At 53.7% G+C, this 16,724-nt stretch overlaps 1 protein-coding gene and 1 long non-coding RNA gene across 4 annotated transcripts in view; one reads left to right on the forward strand and one right to left on the reverse strand.

The window, feature by feature from the left end:
* Nucleotides 1-2,317: 2,317 nt before the first annotated feature.
* LOC104994310 lies at nucleotides 2,318-4,707 on the forward strand. The gene is made up of 3 exons (XR_825933.1): nucleotides 2,318-2,398; nucleotides 3,053-3,153; nucleotides 4,497-4,707. It is a non-coding gene; the product is annotated as an uncharacterized LOC104994310 (long non-coding RNA).
* A 79-nt stretch (nucleotides 4,708-4,786) lies between these two features.
* PTCH2 (patched 2) overlaps nucleotides 4,787-16,724 on the reverse strand; it is a 16,134-nt gene continuing 4,196 nt past the window's right edge. For 2 of the 3 annotated variants that reach the window (XM_010847824.1, XM_010847823.1), the window contains exons 3-22: nucleotides 13,361-13,550; nucleotides 13,184-13,253; nucleotides 12,961-13,052; nucleotides 12,005-12,200; nucleotides 11,293-11,414; nucleotides 10,993-11,140; nucleotides 10,785-10,916; nucleotides 10,549-10,704; nucleotides 10,373-10,465; nucleotides 9,984-10,109; nucleotides 9,769-9,887; nucleotides 9,323-9,671; nucleotides 8,918-9,230; nucleotides 8,683-8,825; nucleotides 8,419-8,599; nucleotides 8,022-8,302; nucleotides 7,767-7,904; nucleotides 6,129-6,271; nucleotides 5,942-6,041; nucleotides 4,787-5,570 (exon numbers count right to left, since the gene is read on the reverse strand). In XM_010847824.1, coding sequence (XP_010846126.1) covers nucleotides 5,304-5,570; nucleotides 5,942-6,041; nucleotides 6,129-6,271; nucleotides 7,767-7,904; nucleotides 8,022-8,302; nucleotides 8,419-8,599; nucleotides 8,683-8,825; nucleotides 8,918-9,230; nucleotides 9,323-9,671; nucleotides 9,769-9,887; nucleotides 9,984-10,109; nucleotides 10,373-10,465; nucleotides 10,549-10,704; nucleotides 10,785-10,916; nucleotides 10,993-11,140; nucleotides 11,293-11,414; nucleotides 12,005-12,200; nucleotides 12,961-13,052; nucleotides 13,184-13,253; nucleotides 13,361-13,550 — 3,359 coding nt within the window. In that variant the 3' untranslated portion in view covers nucleotides 4,787-5,303. The remainder of the gene's footprint in view (nucleotides 5,571-5,941; nucleotides 6,042-6,128; nucleotides 6,272-7,766; nucleotides 7,905-8,021; nucleotides 8,303-8,418; nucleotides 8,600-8,682; nucleotides 8,826-8,917; nucleotides 9,231-9,322; nucleotides 9,672-9,768; nucleotides 9,888-9,983; nucleotides 10,110-10,372; nucleotides 10,466-10,548; nucleotides 10,705-10,784; nucleotides 10,917-10,992; nucleotides 11,141-11,292; nucleotides 11,415-12,004; nucleotides 12,201-12,960; nucleotides 13,053-13,183; nucleotides 13,254-13,360; nucleotides 13,551-16,724) is intronic. The other variant, XM_010847822.1, reaches the window with a different exon arrangement.

Genomic DNA, 16,724 nt, shown 5'->3' on the forward strand with positions numbered 1-16,724 from the left:
CATTCTATCCCTGGATTTCCTCTCTTGGTTATTGAGGACTCCCCATGCTCTCCTGCTGTCCTTTCATTTGTTGTGTATTTTGTCTTCCTGAGGATCCAGATCTCCCTGAAGAAAGATCTCTGGGGCCAGGAGTGGAGCCTAATTCATTTCTACTTCCCCAGTCCCTGACACATAATCAGTGCTCTGTAAATATTCAGTGATGACTTTGCTTTCTTATTTAAATATTATTTTATTCCAATAAGATACTATAAATATGAAATTAGGGACTGACTTTATTTTGGCTGTGCCTCTGGACTTGCGGCATCCCTGACCAGGGATCTTTTAATTTAAACTGGTGCCCCCTGCAGTGGAAATGCGGAGTCTTAACCACTGGACCCCCAGGGAAGTCCTTAGTTGATTATTTGGGAAAAAAATAGTTATTCTTCTTTCTCATGGATTTTACATAAAAATATGTTGTAAATGGGTTAAAAAGTTATTTGTTATTGTATTTCTCAAGACTGAAAATGTGATTACCCTTAATACTACCTTAGATAATGAAAACTGAAGAAGAAAAGCTGTAAGTCCTGGAGGCCTGGTTTAATTTAGAGGGCTGGTTAAATTAACTATGGTATAGTCCTTACAGTGATATTTTAAAAAAATCCATGGTCTTTGGTGAGCAAAGCACAATGCAGACCAAGCAGAGCATGATTCCTTTTGCTGAAAGAAAAGATAATATTGGGAGAAAAAGTTTTCCTTGCTCTTAGCTTGGTAACATTTGAGGAGGTAAAATGTGTTTGCACGAAGCACACATATGAATATGAATATGGAGTCGGTGGGATCTGCTAATGGCTGTGAATTTGGAGGACACCGAGTATGAGATGATAATCACTTAAAAGTCACTTCCCTGGTGGTTCGGATGGTAAAGGGGCCACCTGCAATGCAGGGGACCTGGATTCAATCTCTGGTTGGGAAGGATCCCCCTGGAAAAAAAAAGGCAACCCACTCCAATATTCTTGCCTGGAGAATTCCATGGACAGAGGAGCCTGGAGGGCTACAGTCCACGGGGTCACAAAAAGTTGGACACGACTGAGCAACTTTCACTAAAATCCACAGGCCTAGGTGATTTCCCCTAAAGAGGATGTAGCTCTAGGGACAAGAGGACACATTTGGTAGCTAGCCTTGTTCTCTCATAATGCTGTTTCTGTAGGGCACTTATCAGAGATTATGTATTATCTCCTTTTTTTCTTCTTAAGTTCTTGGTTCCACCAAAAAATTAAACTCCTTAACGGAAAGGTTTAGAATGGAAAAGTGGCATTGAGTGAGTGTTGAACAGACACAGTCTGAATAAGTCATAACCAGAATGCCTCAGCTAATTTTTTCCTCAGATAACCTCTGGGAAAGTAACCAGGTAATCTGACGGGACCTCCCTGGTGGTTCAGACCGTAAAGAATGCGCCTGCAATATGGACGGCCTGGGTTCAATCCTGAGTGGGGAAAATCCCCTAGGAGTGGGCTGGTGAGAGAGAATTACTACGTTTACCCTCTTCCTATAGGCTCGCGTGTTTTAGTCGCTCCAGCCGTGTCCGACACTATGGATTGCTATCTGCCAGGCTCTTCCGTCTTAAGGATTCTACACACATAAATATCGAAATTAGCTGTCATTCCCTTCTCCAATGGATCTTCCGGATCCAGGGATTGAACCTACGTCTTCTATGTCTAGCTGTGTCTCTACCTTAAGCGCCATCTGCGAAATCTTTGGCGCTTTATCAAATGAAAAACAACCAATAACTTTTCCATTTCACCTGCAAGCTTCTAAACGATTTAGTGCAAAATTGTGACACAAGTAAAACACGCAAAAAAAACCCCAAAACGCCGTACTTCGAACACAGATTGAAGGAACCAAAATTTTCCTTCATAAACTGTGACAGCTGATGAATTCTAACTTTTAACCGCAGAAAATGTAGCCTCGTTAAAAAACGAGGCCTCAAAAAATTGGGTAAAGACTCAGAATTGTTCCTCTCCACGGAAATCTTTAGTAAAAGGCGAAAGATTTATACGATCTGAAGAGAAACCAGAGTATACTTTCACAGTTTCGCTTGGAACCTCCCAGAGCAATGTAACACTCTGTACAGTTATGGTTGCTCCGCTCCCGCGCGGTTTGGGCACCTTGAGCGGAATTTGCACAGACCGTAGGTTTCTAACAGGTACTGTCCCCTCCAACAGTGGACAAACCCCCGTGGGGCTGGAATTCAAGCGCGTGAAATCGTCTTTTCGTGGTGCACTATGGGTATGCAAATCGCAGGCGGCTCCGCCGCTGGGTGACGCCACTCACCGGCCGGGCTGGGCGGCGCTGTGGGCACCTCAGGGCTGCAGCTCTCTCTTTGCGGGTCCCCCAGGAAACCGACGCTTCCTCACCGAGGGTGAGGTTAAAGCCCTGTCATTTCATACCCGCAGACCCCTGCCGTCACCACTCCTTTGGGAGGAAACGGCATCCAACTTGTCTGGAAGGATAGTTCCAGTGAATGGGAGGTGGAAACGAGTTCTCGAATAGCCTTTGTGAAGTCGTGGGAGGTGAACATCGAAAGTAATTCAGCCTGTCTGGAGTAGGGTGTGGTGTGTCTGAATGAGGGTGTGCATCTGGCCATTAGCTGTCTTGAGAGAGCTGGGAAGATGGCAGAGGCTAGATCCAGTTAGGCCTGGAAAGGACTTGGCTTTGATCTTATTATTATCAGCAATGGGGAGCCATGAAATGGTGTTGAAGTTAGAGGGCTGAGTAATGTACAGTGCCACACAGGGTGGTTTGCCCTGCAAACACTGGGACTTGTCCCCAAGACTGGCTGTGGTCAGTGCCCTGGAACTGACTATTCCTGGGGCGGTCCAGCTCCAGTTGGCTGGAATCCTTCAGCTAGTGCCGTATCACGACACCGTTCAGTGTTTTAGGTTTATTCACTAAGCATTTGATCCGAGCACAGACTTTCAACATAGCTAAAAATATCACAAACTACAACAAGAGAGAGCACCTATGAGAAGCCAGGCCATTTCTTACATGAATATTTCATTTACAATCCTAAAAGGAAAAACCAGCAGCCTACAAAATGGACTGTAATCTTCCATTTCACAGATGAAGATGCTGAGGCTCAGAGAGGATGTCTGATTTTTCCAGCTCACTCAGCTGGTAAGTGGAACTGGGGGTGGGGGGTGACGACATCTTTTGCACCGTTACAGCCTGGTGAGCTCTCCTGCTCTACCTCAAAGCCGCTCCATAGTGACCCAAACACCACTGGACCCAAATCCAGGGTCTATCTCTTGGGCATACCGGATGCACCCCCTACCCTTGGTTCCAAGCCAACCACCTTCTCTTTTTTGATTCAGTGTTGATTCAGCTGCAGTAGGTGTCTCCCCTCTTCACTCCTAACGTTAGGTCAGAACATGATTTTCCGGCCTTTGGCTTGGTGGGGTGGGGTGGGGTGTGAGAAGGCAGTGCTCTGGGGGTGGGATTGTTCCTGGTGAGTGTGTGCCTGGAACCCAGAGTGTGTATGTGTGTCAGCTGAGACTGAGCCCTGGGATAATTGGAGAAAGGCACTGAAAGACCTCTCCCTCCCATCCATCAGATGAGACTACACCCGGGGGTGTGGCCAGAATCATCCAGACCTCTGTACAATGGGATTGTTCAACCTTTACAAGCAAACAGCTTGAAGATAGCACCTCACTGGTTGCTTGTCAAACTATGGTTTTTCCAGTAGTCATGTACAGATGTGAGAGATGGACCATAAAGAAGGCTGAGTGCCAAAGAACTGATGCTTTTGTCCGTGGTGTTGGTGAAGACTCTCGAGTCCCTTGGTCTGCAAGGACCAGTCAATCCTAAATGAAATCAATCCTGAATATTCATTGGAAGGACTGATGTTGAAGCTAAAGTTCCAATACTTTAGCCATCTGATGTGAAGAGCGGACTCCTTGGAAAAGATACTGATGCGGGGAAAGATTGAGGGCAGAAGTGGGTGACCCAGAATGAGATGGTTGGATGTATCACCAACTCAATGGACAAGAGTTTGAGCAGACTCAGGGAGATAGTGGACAGAGAAGTCTGACATGCTGCAGTCCATGGGGTCGCAGAGTCAGACATGACTGAGCAACTAAACAACAGCAACACAGGCTGCTAGTGCCTCAGTTTCTACAGTGGCCCTGCGGATCCTCTGCTGTCTGGACAAAGATGCCTCTGGGGCGCCATGCTGACTACTTACTTGCACAGGCCTCTGCCTTGGAGATTGGTCTGGGCACAAAACTCCTAAAACACACCCCCATCTCTGTTTCAATTGGCCACTTTTTTTTTTTTTGGTCACGTCCAGAGCCTTGTGGGATCTTAATTCCCCAACCAGGGATCAACCCAGGCCCCTGGCAATGAGAGCACTGGGTCTTCACCACAGGACTACCAGAGAATTCCCTTGGCCACTTCATTCATCTGCTCCCACTTCACCTCTCACCTGTTGCCTGACTGTGTCCCTCTGTCCATCCCCCCAGGCTGCTGAAACAGGAGCTGGCCGATGAATCTGGAGAGGAACGCCAGGCTGGATTATGATGGCTCTGAAAGCTGCACAGTAGGGTTTTGACACCAAAAACATTTGGAGCATTTTGTGTACTGAGCACTTCAGCCAGACCATGTTACCAAGTATGTGACCAATGCATTTGCCGCACATCATCTTCACTTGTCAGGCGAATAAACACACGGAGGACTAGAGGGCTAGGACCTCAGGCCCTGACACTTGTGTGTGCAAACTCACAGCTATACAAACACAAAGCACCAACCTCAATTGAGATGAGTTCACATAGAATATATTTCACTCTTTTAAAAATAAAACTTTCAGCATAGCTAACATCCAAACTACAAAAATAAACATCTCCATATAAATAATTTATGTGGTGAGAGATTGGCGGGGATACAGAGCGCCTCCTCAGGGGTCACCAAGCAGCGGGGACCAGGCCCAGCAAAGGGTGCTAACGATCCCTGAGGCTTGGTCTGCTGGGGGCAGCAGTGTCGGGGGGAAGGGGGGTCTGGGCTGCACTGCAGCCTTAAGTGCTGGCTTTTACCCCACCCAGACAGAGGCCCAGGCCCATGCCCAGAGCCGGGCATGCAAGGCTGCTCACGGCCTAGACAGTGGCGGCTTTGTGTGGATTTCGGGGAGGTCTCCAATGGCCCCATCAGGGGAGGGAATGAGGTGGCAGCAGCAGCAGGGCTCCCCAGGAGTCCGCCCTGTCTTCAGCAATGCCCCACTGCTTCCCAATGACTTCATGTGGCCTGAATGGGGTCTCCATGCTTTGGCTGCTCTTTCACCCCGTGGCTGGACACAGTCCCCTAGGCCCGAGGTTGCTGGGGCCATTGGCAGCTGGTGTGGCAGCAGGCAACCAAGTAGGCTCCTCAGAGGCTGGGTGGATGTAGGCACCAGGCAGTGGGGGTGGGTGGAGGGCCACAGTCATGGAGGTAGTCACTCTGGCAAAGCTCTGGGGCAGGGTGGAGGGTACCCCCCACCTGAGCCCTCCTCCCTGCGGAGCTGGGGGGCTCAGGACCTCTGCGCTCTCCTTGTACATCTGTACCACCTGGGGGGAAACAGCAGCCCCAGTGAGCCTGGGGGCTACTGGGGACTCAGCCCCCTTCTGCAACTTCCTGGTTGGGAAGCTGGGGTCTTTGGTGGCTTCAGCAGGAGACAAGAGCTAACAAGGGACAGGATGTTGAGACCAGGGGCCAATCCTGCACCTAAAGGCTAAGGTGGGTCTCAAGAAGAAGTTAGGAGGGCTGGAGGGCAGGGACATGATGTCTGGGCAAAAGGGGAGGCTGCTAACTTCAGCTGGTGGTACTTCATGGGGAAGGGGTCCTGTGAGTTGAGCCCTGTCTGTTGGCCACTGAGGGTGTTTTGTTTTGGTTCTATCCCACCCCACCCCGTGGGCTGGGAGCAGGATGGTGTGGTCACCTCTGGTGGGGGGCCCAGGATGGACAGCAGTACCGGCAGCAGCACGAGCCCATGGAGGAGGCCCAGGAGTGTAAGTATTGTCAGCACCACAAAGAAGTACCTGGGGGTGTTAAAGAGGGGTCAGCCGGGTCAGGTCCTGTATCCAGTGCAGGCCAGCCCTGCCTCCTTGCCCTGAGCCCTCCCCTACCTTACGATGAAGTCAAAGTTGGAGCCAGCAAGCATGAGCAGACCTAGCAACGTGGAGATGGCCCCATCGGTCACTGGAGCAAATGTGCGCTCCAGGGCCCGGGCAGCCCGCAGGTTCCGGCTACCCTGAGCGGTCAGGAAGCCCTGGGGGAACAAAGTGGTCCTGGAGCTGCTCCTTGACCAACCACGGCCAGCTCATCTGTGTCCCCAGGGCTCACTCATGCCTGGCCCACAGGCAGCCAGGTGAACTGAGTTCCTGGGAACTGCGCAAGACCCAAGCACAAGTCCATGTAGGTAACCCTGTATAGATGAGTGAGATGGGCTGTGTGCTTAGCCGCTCAGTTGTGTCTGACTCTTTGGGACTCCATGGACTGTAGTCCACCAGGCTCCTCTGTACATGGGGATTCTCCAGGTAAGAATATTGGAGTGGGTTGCCATGCCTTCCTTCAGGGGATCTTCCCAACCCAGAGATGGAACCCAGGTCTCCCACATTGCAGGGAGATTCTTTACCAGCTGAGCCACAAGGGAAGCCCAACCTGTTCTAGACATCTCTGTCTCATTCATCTAGCTCAGCTGGTGAATCCTCCTGCAATGCAGGAGACCCTGTTCGATTCCTGGGTTGGGAAGTTTCCCTGGAGAACTGAAGCCACTCCAGTATTCTGGCCTGGAGAATTCTATGGATTGTATAGTCCATGGGGTGGCAAAGAGTTGGACATGACTGAGCGACATTCACTTTCACTTTCTTTCAGACTAGGTTGGCCATCTATACCCTGTCCCATGTTTTGGTAAATAAAGTTTTGTTGAAACCCGGCCACACCCATTCAGCACCTATCATCTATGGCTGCTCTTGTGCTACACTGGTAGAAAGACCATATGGCCTGACAAGCCTAAAATATTACTGATTCTTTTCAGAAAAAGTTTGCTGATGCCTGGTCTAGAAGGATGGATACTTCTCAGGGTGGCATTTCAGAGGCTTTCTGATTCTTTCTGGGTATTTTTCTGCATGCTGACTTGTCCCCCAAGGAGTATGTTGTTCTTATAATCAGAAAAATAAGGATTTTATGGGGGAAGAATGAAGGAAGCTGTTTGTGGGGTCTGGCCAGGTTTGTGTTAGAGCTCCCAACGGTCCACTGCCCCCACCCCACTGCCACCCCTCTTCTGCCGGAGAACACGAAGCTGTGGGAGAGGCCAGCCCACCTGTGATCTGCACCTCTGTGCTGGAAGATCTCGCCTTATGCTTACTGTCACCTAGCTACCACCCCATCTCCCTGATTCACAGTAAATCCATCCAAAATAACTGTTAGTTCTCATTTTCTCACCTGCCATTCTGTCCTCATCCCATTCTGGTCAGGCCTTTGTCTCTCCTCTCTGCTGAAATGGCTATTTATTTATTTACTTGTTTATTATCTCTACACTCTTGAAGGTAAAGTGAGTGAGTGAAGTCGCTCAGTCATGTCCGATTCTTAGCCACCCCATGGACGTCCATGGGATTTTCCAGGCAAAAGTACTGGAGTGGGGTGCCATTGCCTTCTTGAAGGTAAAGTGTGTATGTATTGCTCTCATCTCCCCAGTACTGAGCACACACTGTTTGTTGAAAATGGAATCAGCTGGCCCGCCCCCTCCTAGTGCCTGTGCTCACCAGAGCCACGTGGACGGTGAACTCGACACCGATGCCTATGGAGGCCACAAGAATCACCACCGGGATGGCACTCAGCTTGATGCCCAGGAAACCCATGATGCCAAAGAGCTCCACAGTCATCATCGCCAGGACCAGTACCTGGGGAGGGCAGGGCTCACCCAGGGCTCCTGGGCAGGGCAGGGCTCACCCAGGGCTCCTGGGCGGGGCAGGTGGGGGAGCTATGGGTCCCTCTAGCCCCACTCCTGCAAGACTCACTATGAGCGCAGCCGTCCAGGGGTTGAGCAGCAGCAGGGCACAGACGAGGAAAGTACACAGCAGCAGGATGCAGACTGCCAGCAGGAAGCAGCGCCGCAGGCCCAGGTACTGCTCCCAGAAGAGGAAGGGGGAGCCGCTGGGGTAGGCATGCACCCCGGCCTGGCTGGCCTCAGCACACGCTGCCCGGGCCCCCTCAATGGCCTCCACGAAGTCTGCAGTCTTCTGGAGGCCGCGCAGGAGGAAGGGGAACTGGGCAAACTCCAAGGGCTGGGCCGCCGGGACTGTGGAGGGAGGGGACGGAGGGGTGGCCGGTGAGCTCGGGCAGCAGTGGGCAGGGCTTCAGGGGAGGGCCTGTGTGGGCCTGGGCCCAGGCAGTTCGGGCTCCCCCGGGACTCACTGCGAAGATTCTCCCCCGTGGTGTCATACTTGTCATGCAGCCACTCAGGAGGTGGGGGATAGAAGTTGGCCTGTGAGGCTGCCAGACCCAGGGGGTCACTGCTCACCCACACAGTCAGCCCCATGTAGAAGAGCTCGGGTGGGATCAGCCCTTCCTTGTCCACCAGCTTCTTGGTGGTCAGCTGCAGAGGCAGAGGGGGTTAAGGCTGGGCCCACGGGGCCTGGAGCCCCTCTGTGCTCCCCTGCCCTCCAGTCCTCTTCCAACCTGGCTGAAATCTAGAGGCTCCTGGGCATCCCCGGTCTGGACGAGCAGCTTGTATGCCGGGGCCCCATCCTCAGAGCCATTGCGGTATGAGTGGCGGGTGATGCGCCCAGAAGCCCAGTCCTGGTCAAACGCAGCCTGGATTCCTGGCAGAGGACGGGGAAGGGGTCCAATTGGCCTGTGGGCTCTGGGGGATCCTGCCGGCCGCACCCTCCCTGCCCGCCTCCTCGCCTCTCACCCTGTAGCCAGCTGCGGTAGTAGTGCAGCCAGGTGCGGGGTGCCTGGGTGGCCGGTGGGGGCAGCACAGCCTTGAGGGAACTGAAGCGCTGGTGCAGATCAAAGAGGGCTCGTTGGGAGTGGGCGTAGTCAAAGCCACCCTGTGTCACCAGAGCCACCTCATACAGAGAGAAGTACCTGAGCTGGGCGCTCAGGAAGGCATGCTCCTTGGTGCCGCGCGGCACCACATCAGTCAGGGCCAGACCGTCCTGCACCAAGGTCGCTCCATAGAGGCTCAGGCCCAGGAGAGCCCCAAAAAGTACCAGTACTACAGCCTGTGGGGAAAGGCGACTAAGCTGGAGGCCCAGAGACATCTAAGAAGTCTGTGCCGCGTCCCGCCTCAAGCTGCCCGGGCCTGGAGGCTTACCTTGGTGTGGGACTGGAGCAACAAGGGTGCAAACTGAGAGCGGGCAAAATGGGCAAGATTCCAGCGGGCACAGGGCAGGGACTTGCAGGCTGCCTTCTGCCCTGTCCCCTCCTCCTGCCCTAGAAGGTCCCGTGTGGACCCTCCTGGGCTGAAGAGCTCAGAGCCCAAAGGGTCAGAAGGTGGCGGCACCAGCTGGGCTTGGGGAGGCAAGATGGTGACCACATGTTGGCTGCTGGCTTCACAGTGGGCAAAGGCTTGAACCGTGGCAGTCAGGTGGGCAACACCCACTGGTACCGTCCCATTCCCCAGCTCCTGGGGCAGAATCTGAATCACCCGAGCAGAGCAGGGGCTGGAAGAGGCAGAGAGGGGGCGGGGGTCTGGAAATGGTGCCAAGGGGACAGGATGGGATGGGGCTCAGGAGGGACGGCCCGGTGGGACACGGGTACCTAGAGAAGCAGCAGAGCACATCCAGGCGCCGGCAGTGGCGCCGCCGCAGGTCCAGGCTGAGGACCGCTGGGAAGACAAGCATCACGGCTGCAAAGTTGCAGCCCACCACTATGGCTGCCTGTGGGGTGGACAGGAGGGGCACAAAACCTGGATGAAGCCCACTAGGCTCCATGCCCACCCGAGCCTGGGCCCCGAGCCATGGGTGAGGCCTCACCTGCAAGGAGAAGGCCCGCAGTGCAGGGATGGGAACTAGGGCGGCCATGAAGAAGGCAACCATATTGTTGATGGATGTGAGTGTGACACTGGTGCCTGTGCGTCGCAGACACTCCCCCGTGCGCTCCTGCCAGGACAAGGCCGAGTGAAGGACGGCAGGGGAGGGGCAGGAACCACACAGCAGCTGACGTTTATTGCCCTGTTCTAAGCACTCAAATTACCGATCCTCACCACAACCCTTACCACGCTAACTGTGATTACCCCTGTTTACAGGTGAGGAAGAGAGGCGCAGAGAGGCTTATTACCAGCCCAAGTCGCTTAAACCAAGAGGCTCTGAGGCCCTCAGCAGCACGGCCTGGGATGAACCCAGGCAGGAGGACGAGGCCTCACCTGGAGAGGGCTGCCAGGTGGAGCCTCTGTGAAGGCGTGTGCCAGCAGGAATATGTCGTCCACGCCGATGCCCAGTGCCAAGAAAGGCAGCACCTGGAGGGGCATGGGGGCAGGCAGTTGGAGGATCTGAGCAGCCCGGGCTGTGGGCCCCAAGTCTGCCTGCAGACCTGGCCTACCTGGGTAGTGGCAGCGTTGAAGGCGATGCCCAACAGGGCACAGAGCCCCAGGCCCGAGGCCACTGCCAGGGCCACCAGCAGCACACCAGCGAGGCCCACTGCACCCTGGGACTGGGCACAGTCCCACCGCAGCATTGTCACACAGGCATAGGCTAGCTGTAGGGAGAGAGGGCAGTCTGGGATGGGGGCTCCCAGGTGGGGCTGGTGGTAGGGGGCAAGGCGCCAAGAGGACCCACCATGAGCAGGTAGCCCCCCACCACACGGGCAGCGCTGACTTCAGAGAAGGCGTGCAGGATGTCGTCCAGGGTGGTAGAGGAGAAGGCGTGGATCTGCTGGGATGCGTTCTCGGGCAGGGCCTCCTGGGCCAGCTGGAGAGACAGGGTGGTGTGAGGCGCAGGAGGAAGCAGCGGCCTCGGGTGCTGCACTCGTTGGCTCCACACTGACCTGCACAAAGCGTCGCTGCCAGGCCTGAAGGACCGTGCTGGCCTGCTCCTCGCTCCAGCCGATGTCATGCGTCTGGTAGTCACCTCGGAAGTGCTCGTAGAGCTGGCGGGGGCTCATTAGCAGGAAGGTGCTCTGCAGGGCCTCTGCCCTGGCAGTGGTATAGGAGAAGCAGGAGTCAGGGCTGGTCTCAACGACCAGGAGGGCATGTGCAAGGGGCATTTGCCAGAGCTGCCTGGCATCAGGGTGTGGCTCCCCATGCCTGGGGCATCCCCTTGGCAACTCCCCGGGGGGCGGTCCTACCTCAGCAGCTGTCCTTGGGGGTCTCTGGCCATGCCTCCCAGCAGCAGCTCCTCCTGCCAGTGCATAAACTTGTGGGAGAAGCCATGGCAGCCCCCACTCAACTCCTGAGCCACGTTGGGAGCCTGGAGCGGGTGGAGAGAAGCTCATTACTCCAGGCCCTACTTGTGGGTAACCAGGTGTCTCTGGGTGGGCACCTCCAGGAACCATGCTTGCCACAGAGCTCTGTGGGCCTGGGGTGTATATCTGTTGTGCTGAGCCTCTTGCCCGCCCTGTAAGCGAACAGCTAGAGTCTGGCAGGGAGGAGGCCACAAGAGGGAGCAGAGGCCTAGAAACAGGCTGCAGGGAGGAGCTGGCTGAACTTTGGTGGTTTTGGGAAAAGGTCCACATTCACAGGGCCGCAAAGACACTCAGGAAACCAGGTATGACACCCATGCTTATCTAATTTGTCTTGTCTCTCTGTACACATGTGTTTTGATGAAGTCCAGCCTTTCTGGGCTTAGAAAAAGCCAAAGGGATTCATATGCTACTTGGGTCCTTAGGAGAGCTGAATGGGAATGGAAAACTCTAGGTGTTGAGTGCAGTGTGGAGAGGGTAACAGTGTCCAGGAAATATGGGGCAGAGCATAGAGCAGTCTGCTGTCTCCAGGAACAGGGGAACACGAGGGGAAAGGGAAGGAAATAACCTTTCCCCAGCAGACCTGGCTGGAACCCACCTGCCTGCTGTGATGGTTAGGGGCACTGGGTGGGCAGTGGAGGTCGTCAGGGTGCAGACAGGGCCGCCCCACGTAGGCCTGGCCCACCTGTGCCTTGTCTAGCAGCTCCCGGAAGCCCTCAAGGGAGGCAAAGGGGCCCAGCTCCGCCAGCAGCTGCTCTGGGTCCAGGTTGGTCCACTGGATGTCTGGGCGGCCCCTGCAGGGAGAGCTTGTGGTTGGTGAGGATCAGGGATCAGTGCCCATCCTCCAGACTGCTGCCAGGGGACCCATGGGGTAGCCCACCCCACTTCTAGCTGCTCACTGTCCCTCTCTGTGGAGGCTCAGTCCAGCAGGTTGCTGCAGTGAACTCTGAATGGATGCAGGAGCTGAGACAGAACTCAAGACAGATGGTACTTAACAGAAGGAGAAGACCCACAAAAGCCCCATTTCATTCCCTCTCAAACCGTCTATCCTTGGTTCTCATATATAACCATATAGGTGCCTGCCTGTAACAGGTTTTCTTTCTGGCCTGGGCAGCAGCTGAGTTGACACCTAGCTAACTCTCCCTGGCAAAGTCTCTTTCTGGGGATCTTTTCTTAAAAAAAAAAAAAAAAAAAAACCAACAACAAACTTTTGATTTTATATTGGAATACAGCCAATAACAATGTTGTGATAGTTTCAGGTGGACAAGGGATTCAGCCATACACATACATGTATCCATTCTCCTGGGGATCTTTTTTCTCCTTTGTTCAGATCTTACAGATCTGCGTGTTTTATCTAAATAAGACAGGCCTGCCTTTCCTTCGGAGGTGAAGAGAAGGGGGATGAGGAGAGAGCCCTGAGGCTGCCTGTGCTCTGACCCTGGCCTGGGTGGTAATCAGGCTCTGGTGAGCTTTTGCTCACCATCCCTCCTTTCTGTTGGGGAAGTCCTGGCAGGGGATGAAGCAGGGCCCAGGAGCAGCAGCAGCGGCACTCACGGCAAGTAGGCAGAGCCCCCTTGGAGTTTGGCTCCCTCCCAGAAGCAGTCGAGGGGGGTGAGGATCACGCAGGGAAACAGCTTCTCAATCATCTGCCAGGGACATCCCAGGCCAAACATCAGTCCTGCCCCCGCAGTGCCCCCTACTCCACCCCCACCACCTCCCCTACTGCAGAGAAGGCTCCACCTCTACCCTGTCTCAGAGAACAGTGCAGGAGACTCACCCGCTCAATCATTCCATTTTCAATTAGGGGAACTCCTGACTTGTAGCAGATTTTGTTCAGATCCCAGGACCTGCAATAGCCAGGGGCATGGGACGTCAGTAGAAGAGGGCGACTGCGGCTCCAGCCCTGCTGTGGCACCTCTCGCTCCCAGCTGCTCGGGGGCTCAGCCAGACTCACTTTCCATAGAGGGATACTTGCACTTTACTGGCGGTGAGGGCTGCCTGGAGGTGGAGGTCAAGTGCCTCGGGCGTGAGGACGTTCTCCCCCTCCTGGCGCGGGGTCTGTATCAACATCTGGGAGGTATACGCAGCCTCCTCCCCCAGCTTCTCCTTGGTGTATTCCAGTTCCTGGCTCACCCGGCTGCCCACTGCCAGAGCAGAGAGAGAAAGCTGGGGGGCAAGAGCCTCGGTGGATCCAAGCTCCAGGGAGTGTGGGATCCCAACTCCAGAGACCTCCCAAGACAAGTGGGAAGAACTTCTCCTTGATGGCCACGCTGAGGCCCCAGGCTCCTGGCCCTCGTTTCAGAATCTGGAGTGGAGAGGCCTAGCTGTGTGGCTCTTTGGGACTCTTGTGAGACCTAAGGTTTCAGCATGAACCCAGCTGGCTGTGTTTGGAGCAAATAACTTAAACGTGAGAGATCCACAGGAGCGGGGCCAGGGTGGGGCTTTGGTGTCCCGGTAAGGGGGCCCCCACTCAGTCTGTCTCTGTTCTGGCGGGGAGGACAACGAGGGAGGCTGCTGTTGGAGGGTCTCCTGAAGGAACAGGTCTAGTGCTGGGGCTGGTTCCTATTTCAGGTTGTCCCGGACAGTGGTTTATATCCATACACCTTTCTGCAAACTGCTCTGTAAAGAGGGTGGGTGGCTGGGTGAATGTGTGCCAATAATGGCTCTGTAGTGGCACAGGTGAGGGGGAGGGTCACATGGCCTTTCAGTGTGACGCTGCCAGCATACTGCTTCCTCTCAGGAAATAGCTCCAGGACCCTGGCAGAGGTGGCATCAAAGTGGGCTGGGGGAAGATCCCTTCACCAGTTCCTCAGTCCAGACACAGAGGAGTCCCAGGACCAGGTCTGCCTTCATCTTCTTTATCGAGTCCTGCATTACCCTGGCTGCGGAGGCCAGCTCTGTACCAGAGGCCTGGGGAGGCGGGAGGTTTGCAGGATGCTGTGACCTGACTGTGGTTTGGGGGAGGCAAGGGCTAAGGCCAAACCACCCCGGGGACTTTGTGGACTTGGCCTGGTCTTAGGCCCAGTTCTGCTTTCCCCCATCTGGGGCCTCTTCCTGTAGGTCTCTGCCACCCCTGGGCCCACTGGACTGCTTCTCCAAGACTCCAGTCCCACTTGGGATGATCATACCCTCCCCCCCATCTCTTTCAAACCCACATAATCCCCTCACTCATGAAAGCCCCAAACCCTTGGTTGTGTTAATCACAGATGCACTCCTTTGCTCATCCCTGCTCCCAGTCACATTCCTGACCCTCCTCACTCATGAACAGTCTCACATAGCCATCCTGCCTTCTCTGCTGTCAATTCCACATACTTCTTTTCTTCCTTTCCTGACTCCCCACTCCTGCAGACCTGTACTGCAGTGTTTATTTCACCGGGCTTAGGCCAGAGCTGCCACAAGGAGGGACAGGAGCGGAGGGCAGAGATAAGCTCCCCACAGTAAGGGAGTTTGCTGGGGGGGCTGAGGTTTGGGAGAAAGAAGCAACCAGACAGAGCTAATGAGAAAGCAAGAGAAAGGGACAGGCATAATTCAAAACAGTATCAAAGGACTTCCCTAGTGGTCCAGTGGTTAAGAATCTGCCTTCCAGTACAAGGGACATGGGTTCAGTCCCTGATCCGGGAATTAATAAAACCCCACATGCCTTGAGGCAACTAAGCAAGCACACTTGCCTCAATGGAAGATCCTACATACTGCAATGAAGATTCCGAGTCCTGCAACTAAGAACCGACACAGCCAAATAAATAAATGTTAGAAATAATAAAATACAGCATCAAAGAGAATAAGGAGTCCTCAGAGAAAATGAGGAAGAGAAAGCTACGTTTTGGCTGACAATGATGGTGACGGTTACGAGGACAGATGAATGGGGTGTACTGGGCAGGCCAGAAGAGACAGCAGGTGTCGGGGAGCACAAAGGCTTCCGAACAGACCCGGCTTTGGGTCTTGGCTCTGATGCTTGGGGTACTTAGTCTCTCTGATCTGCAATTTCCTCATCTGAGAAATGGGACAATGCCCACCTTGGTGGATTGAGAATCAATGTGATGGGATTTCCCCGGTGGTCCAGTGGTTAAGAATCTGCCTGTCCATGCAGGGCACATTGGTTTGATCCCTGGTCAAGGAAAATTCCACATGCCTCGGAACGACTAAGCCCATGTGTCACAACTACTGAGCCCACACCCTAGAGCCCACACTCTGCACACGAGAAGTCGCTGGAATGAGAAGCCTCACACCAAAACTAGAGAGTAGCCCTTGCTCCCTGCAATTACAGAAAGCCTGTGTGCAGCAACAAAGACAGAGCACAGCCAAAAATAAATAAAGACACAGAACCAATATGAGCAAAGTACTTAGGAAGTTGTCCAGTACCCAAGAGGTACAGATATGGAATTATTATTCAATAGTTGCTGGGAGAGAAATGATGTGACAGAAACATGAGAAAGAACCGAAGGAAAGAGACTGTAAGTAAGTGGGGAGAAAGGCAGAACAGGGGAAGGAGACTCAAAATCATCACATCTGTTAAAAACTTTACAAAAGGGATAATATAACTGGTTAGAGCTGGATAGAGTCCATTTTATAGGTAATCCAATAAATGCAACTTACCATCTTTCAACCATATTCAGATAGCATCACTGACTCAGTAGACATGAGTTTGAGCAAACTTCAGGAGATAGTGAAGAAACTTCAGGAGATGCTGCAGTCCATGGGGGTCACAAACAGTCGGATATGACTGAGCACGTACGATATTGCAATATGTTTTAGGACCCACAGAAATGTTCACAATCTTCGGTCTAGAAATTTCACACGTAAGGACCTATAAGCTTTTGTAGAGACTCAGGCTGTCTCTGTATGAAATGGGAGCCATGGGAGGTTTTAAGCAGATAAGTTGAGATGACCTGGCTTTTTCATCACCTAATATATTCCAGAGCTGAGCTGTGAATGATGAACAGGAGTTGGCCAGGGTAAGAAGCCAGGGAAAGGGGTTCTGGACCAAGTGTGTGCAGGTAACTGTCAGTCAGGGGCTCAGCACTGCTGGGCTCCTAAGAGTGAGGGAGAGACAAAGCTGGGTAAGCAACCTAGAGTGTGCTGCTGCTGCTGCTAAGTTGCTTCAGTCATGTCTGACTCTGTGCGACCCCATAGACGGCAGCCCGCCAGGCTCCCCCGTCCCTGGGATTCTCCAGGCAAGAACACTGGAGAGGGTTGCCATTTCCTTCTCCAGTGCATGAAAGGAAAAGTGAAAGTGAAGTCGCTCAGTCATGTCTGACTCTTAGCGACCCCATGGACTGCAGCCTTCCAGGCTCCTCCGTCCATGGGATTTTCCAGGCGAG

The sequence above is a fragment of the Bison bison genome, unplaced genomic scaffold (assembly GCF_000754665.1).
Source record: "Bison bison bison isolate TAMUID 2011002044 unplaced genomic scaffold, Bison_UMD1.0 scf7180017864256, whole genome shotgun sequence".
Classification (NCBI taxonomy): domain Eukaryota; kingdom Metazoa; phylum Chordata; class Mammalia; order Artiodactyla; family Bovidae; genus Bison; species Bison bison.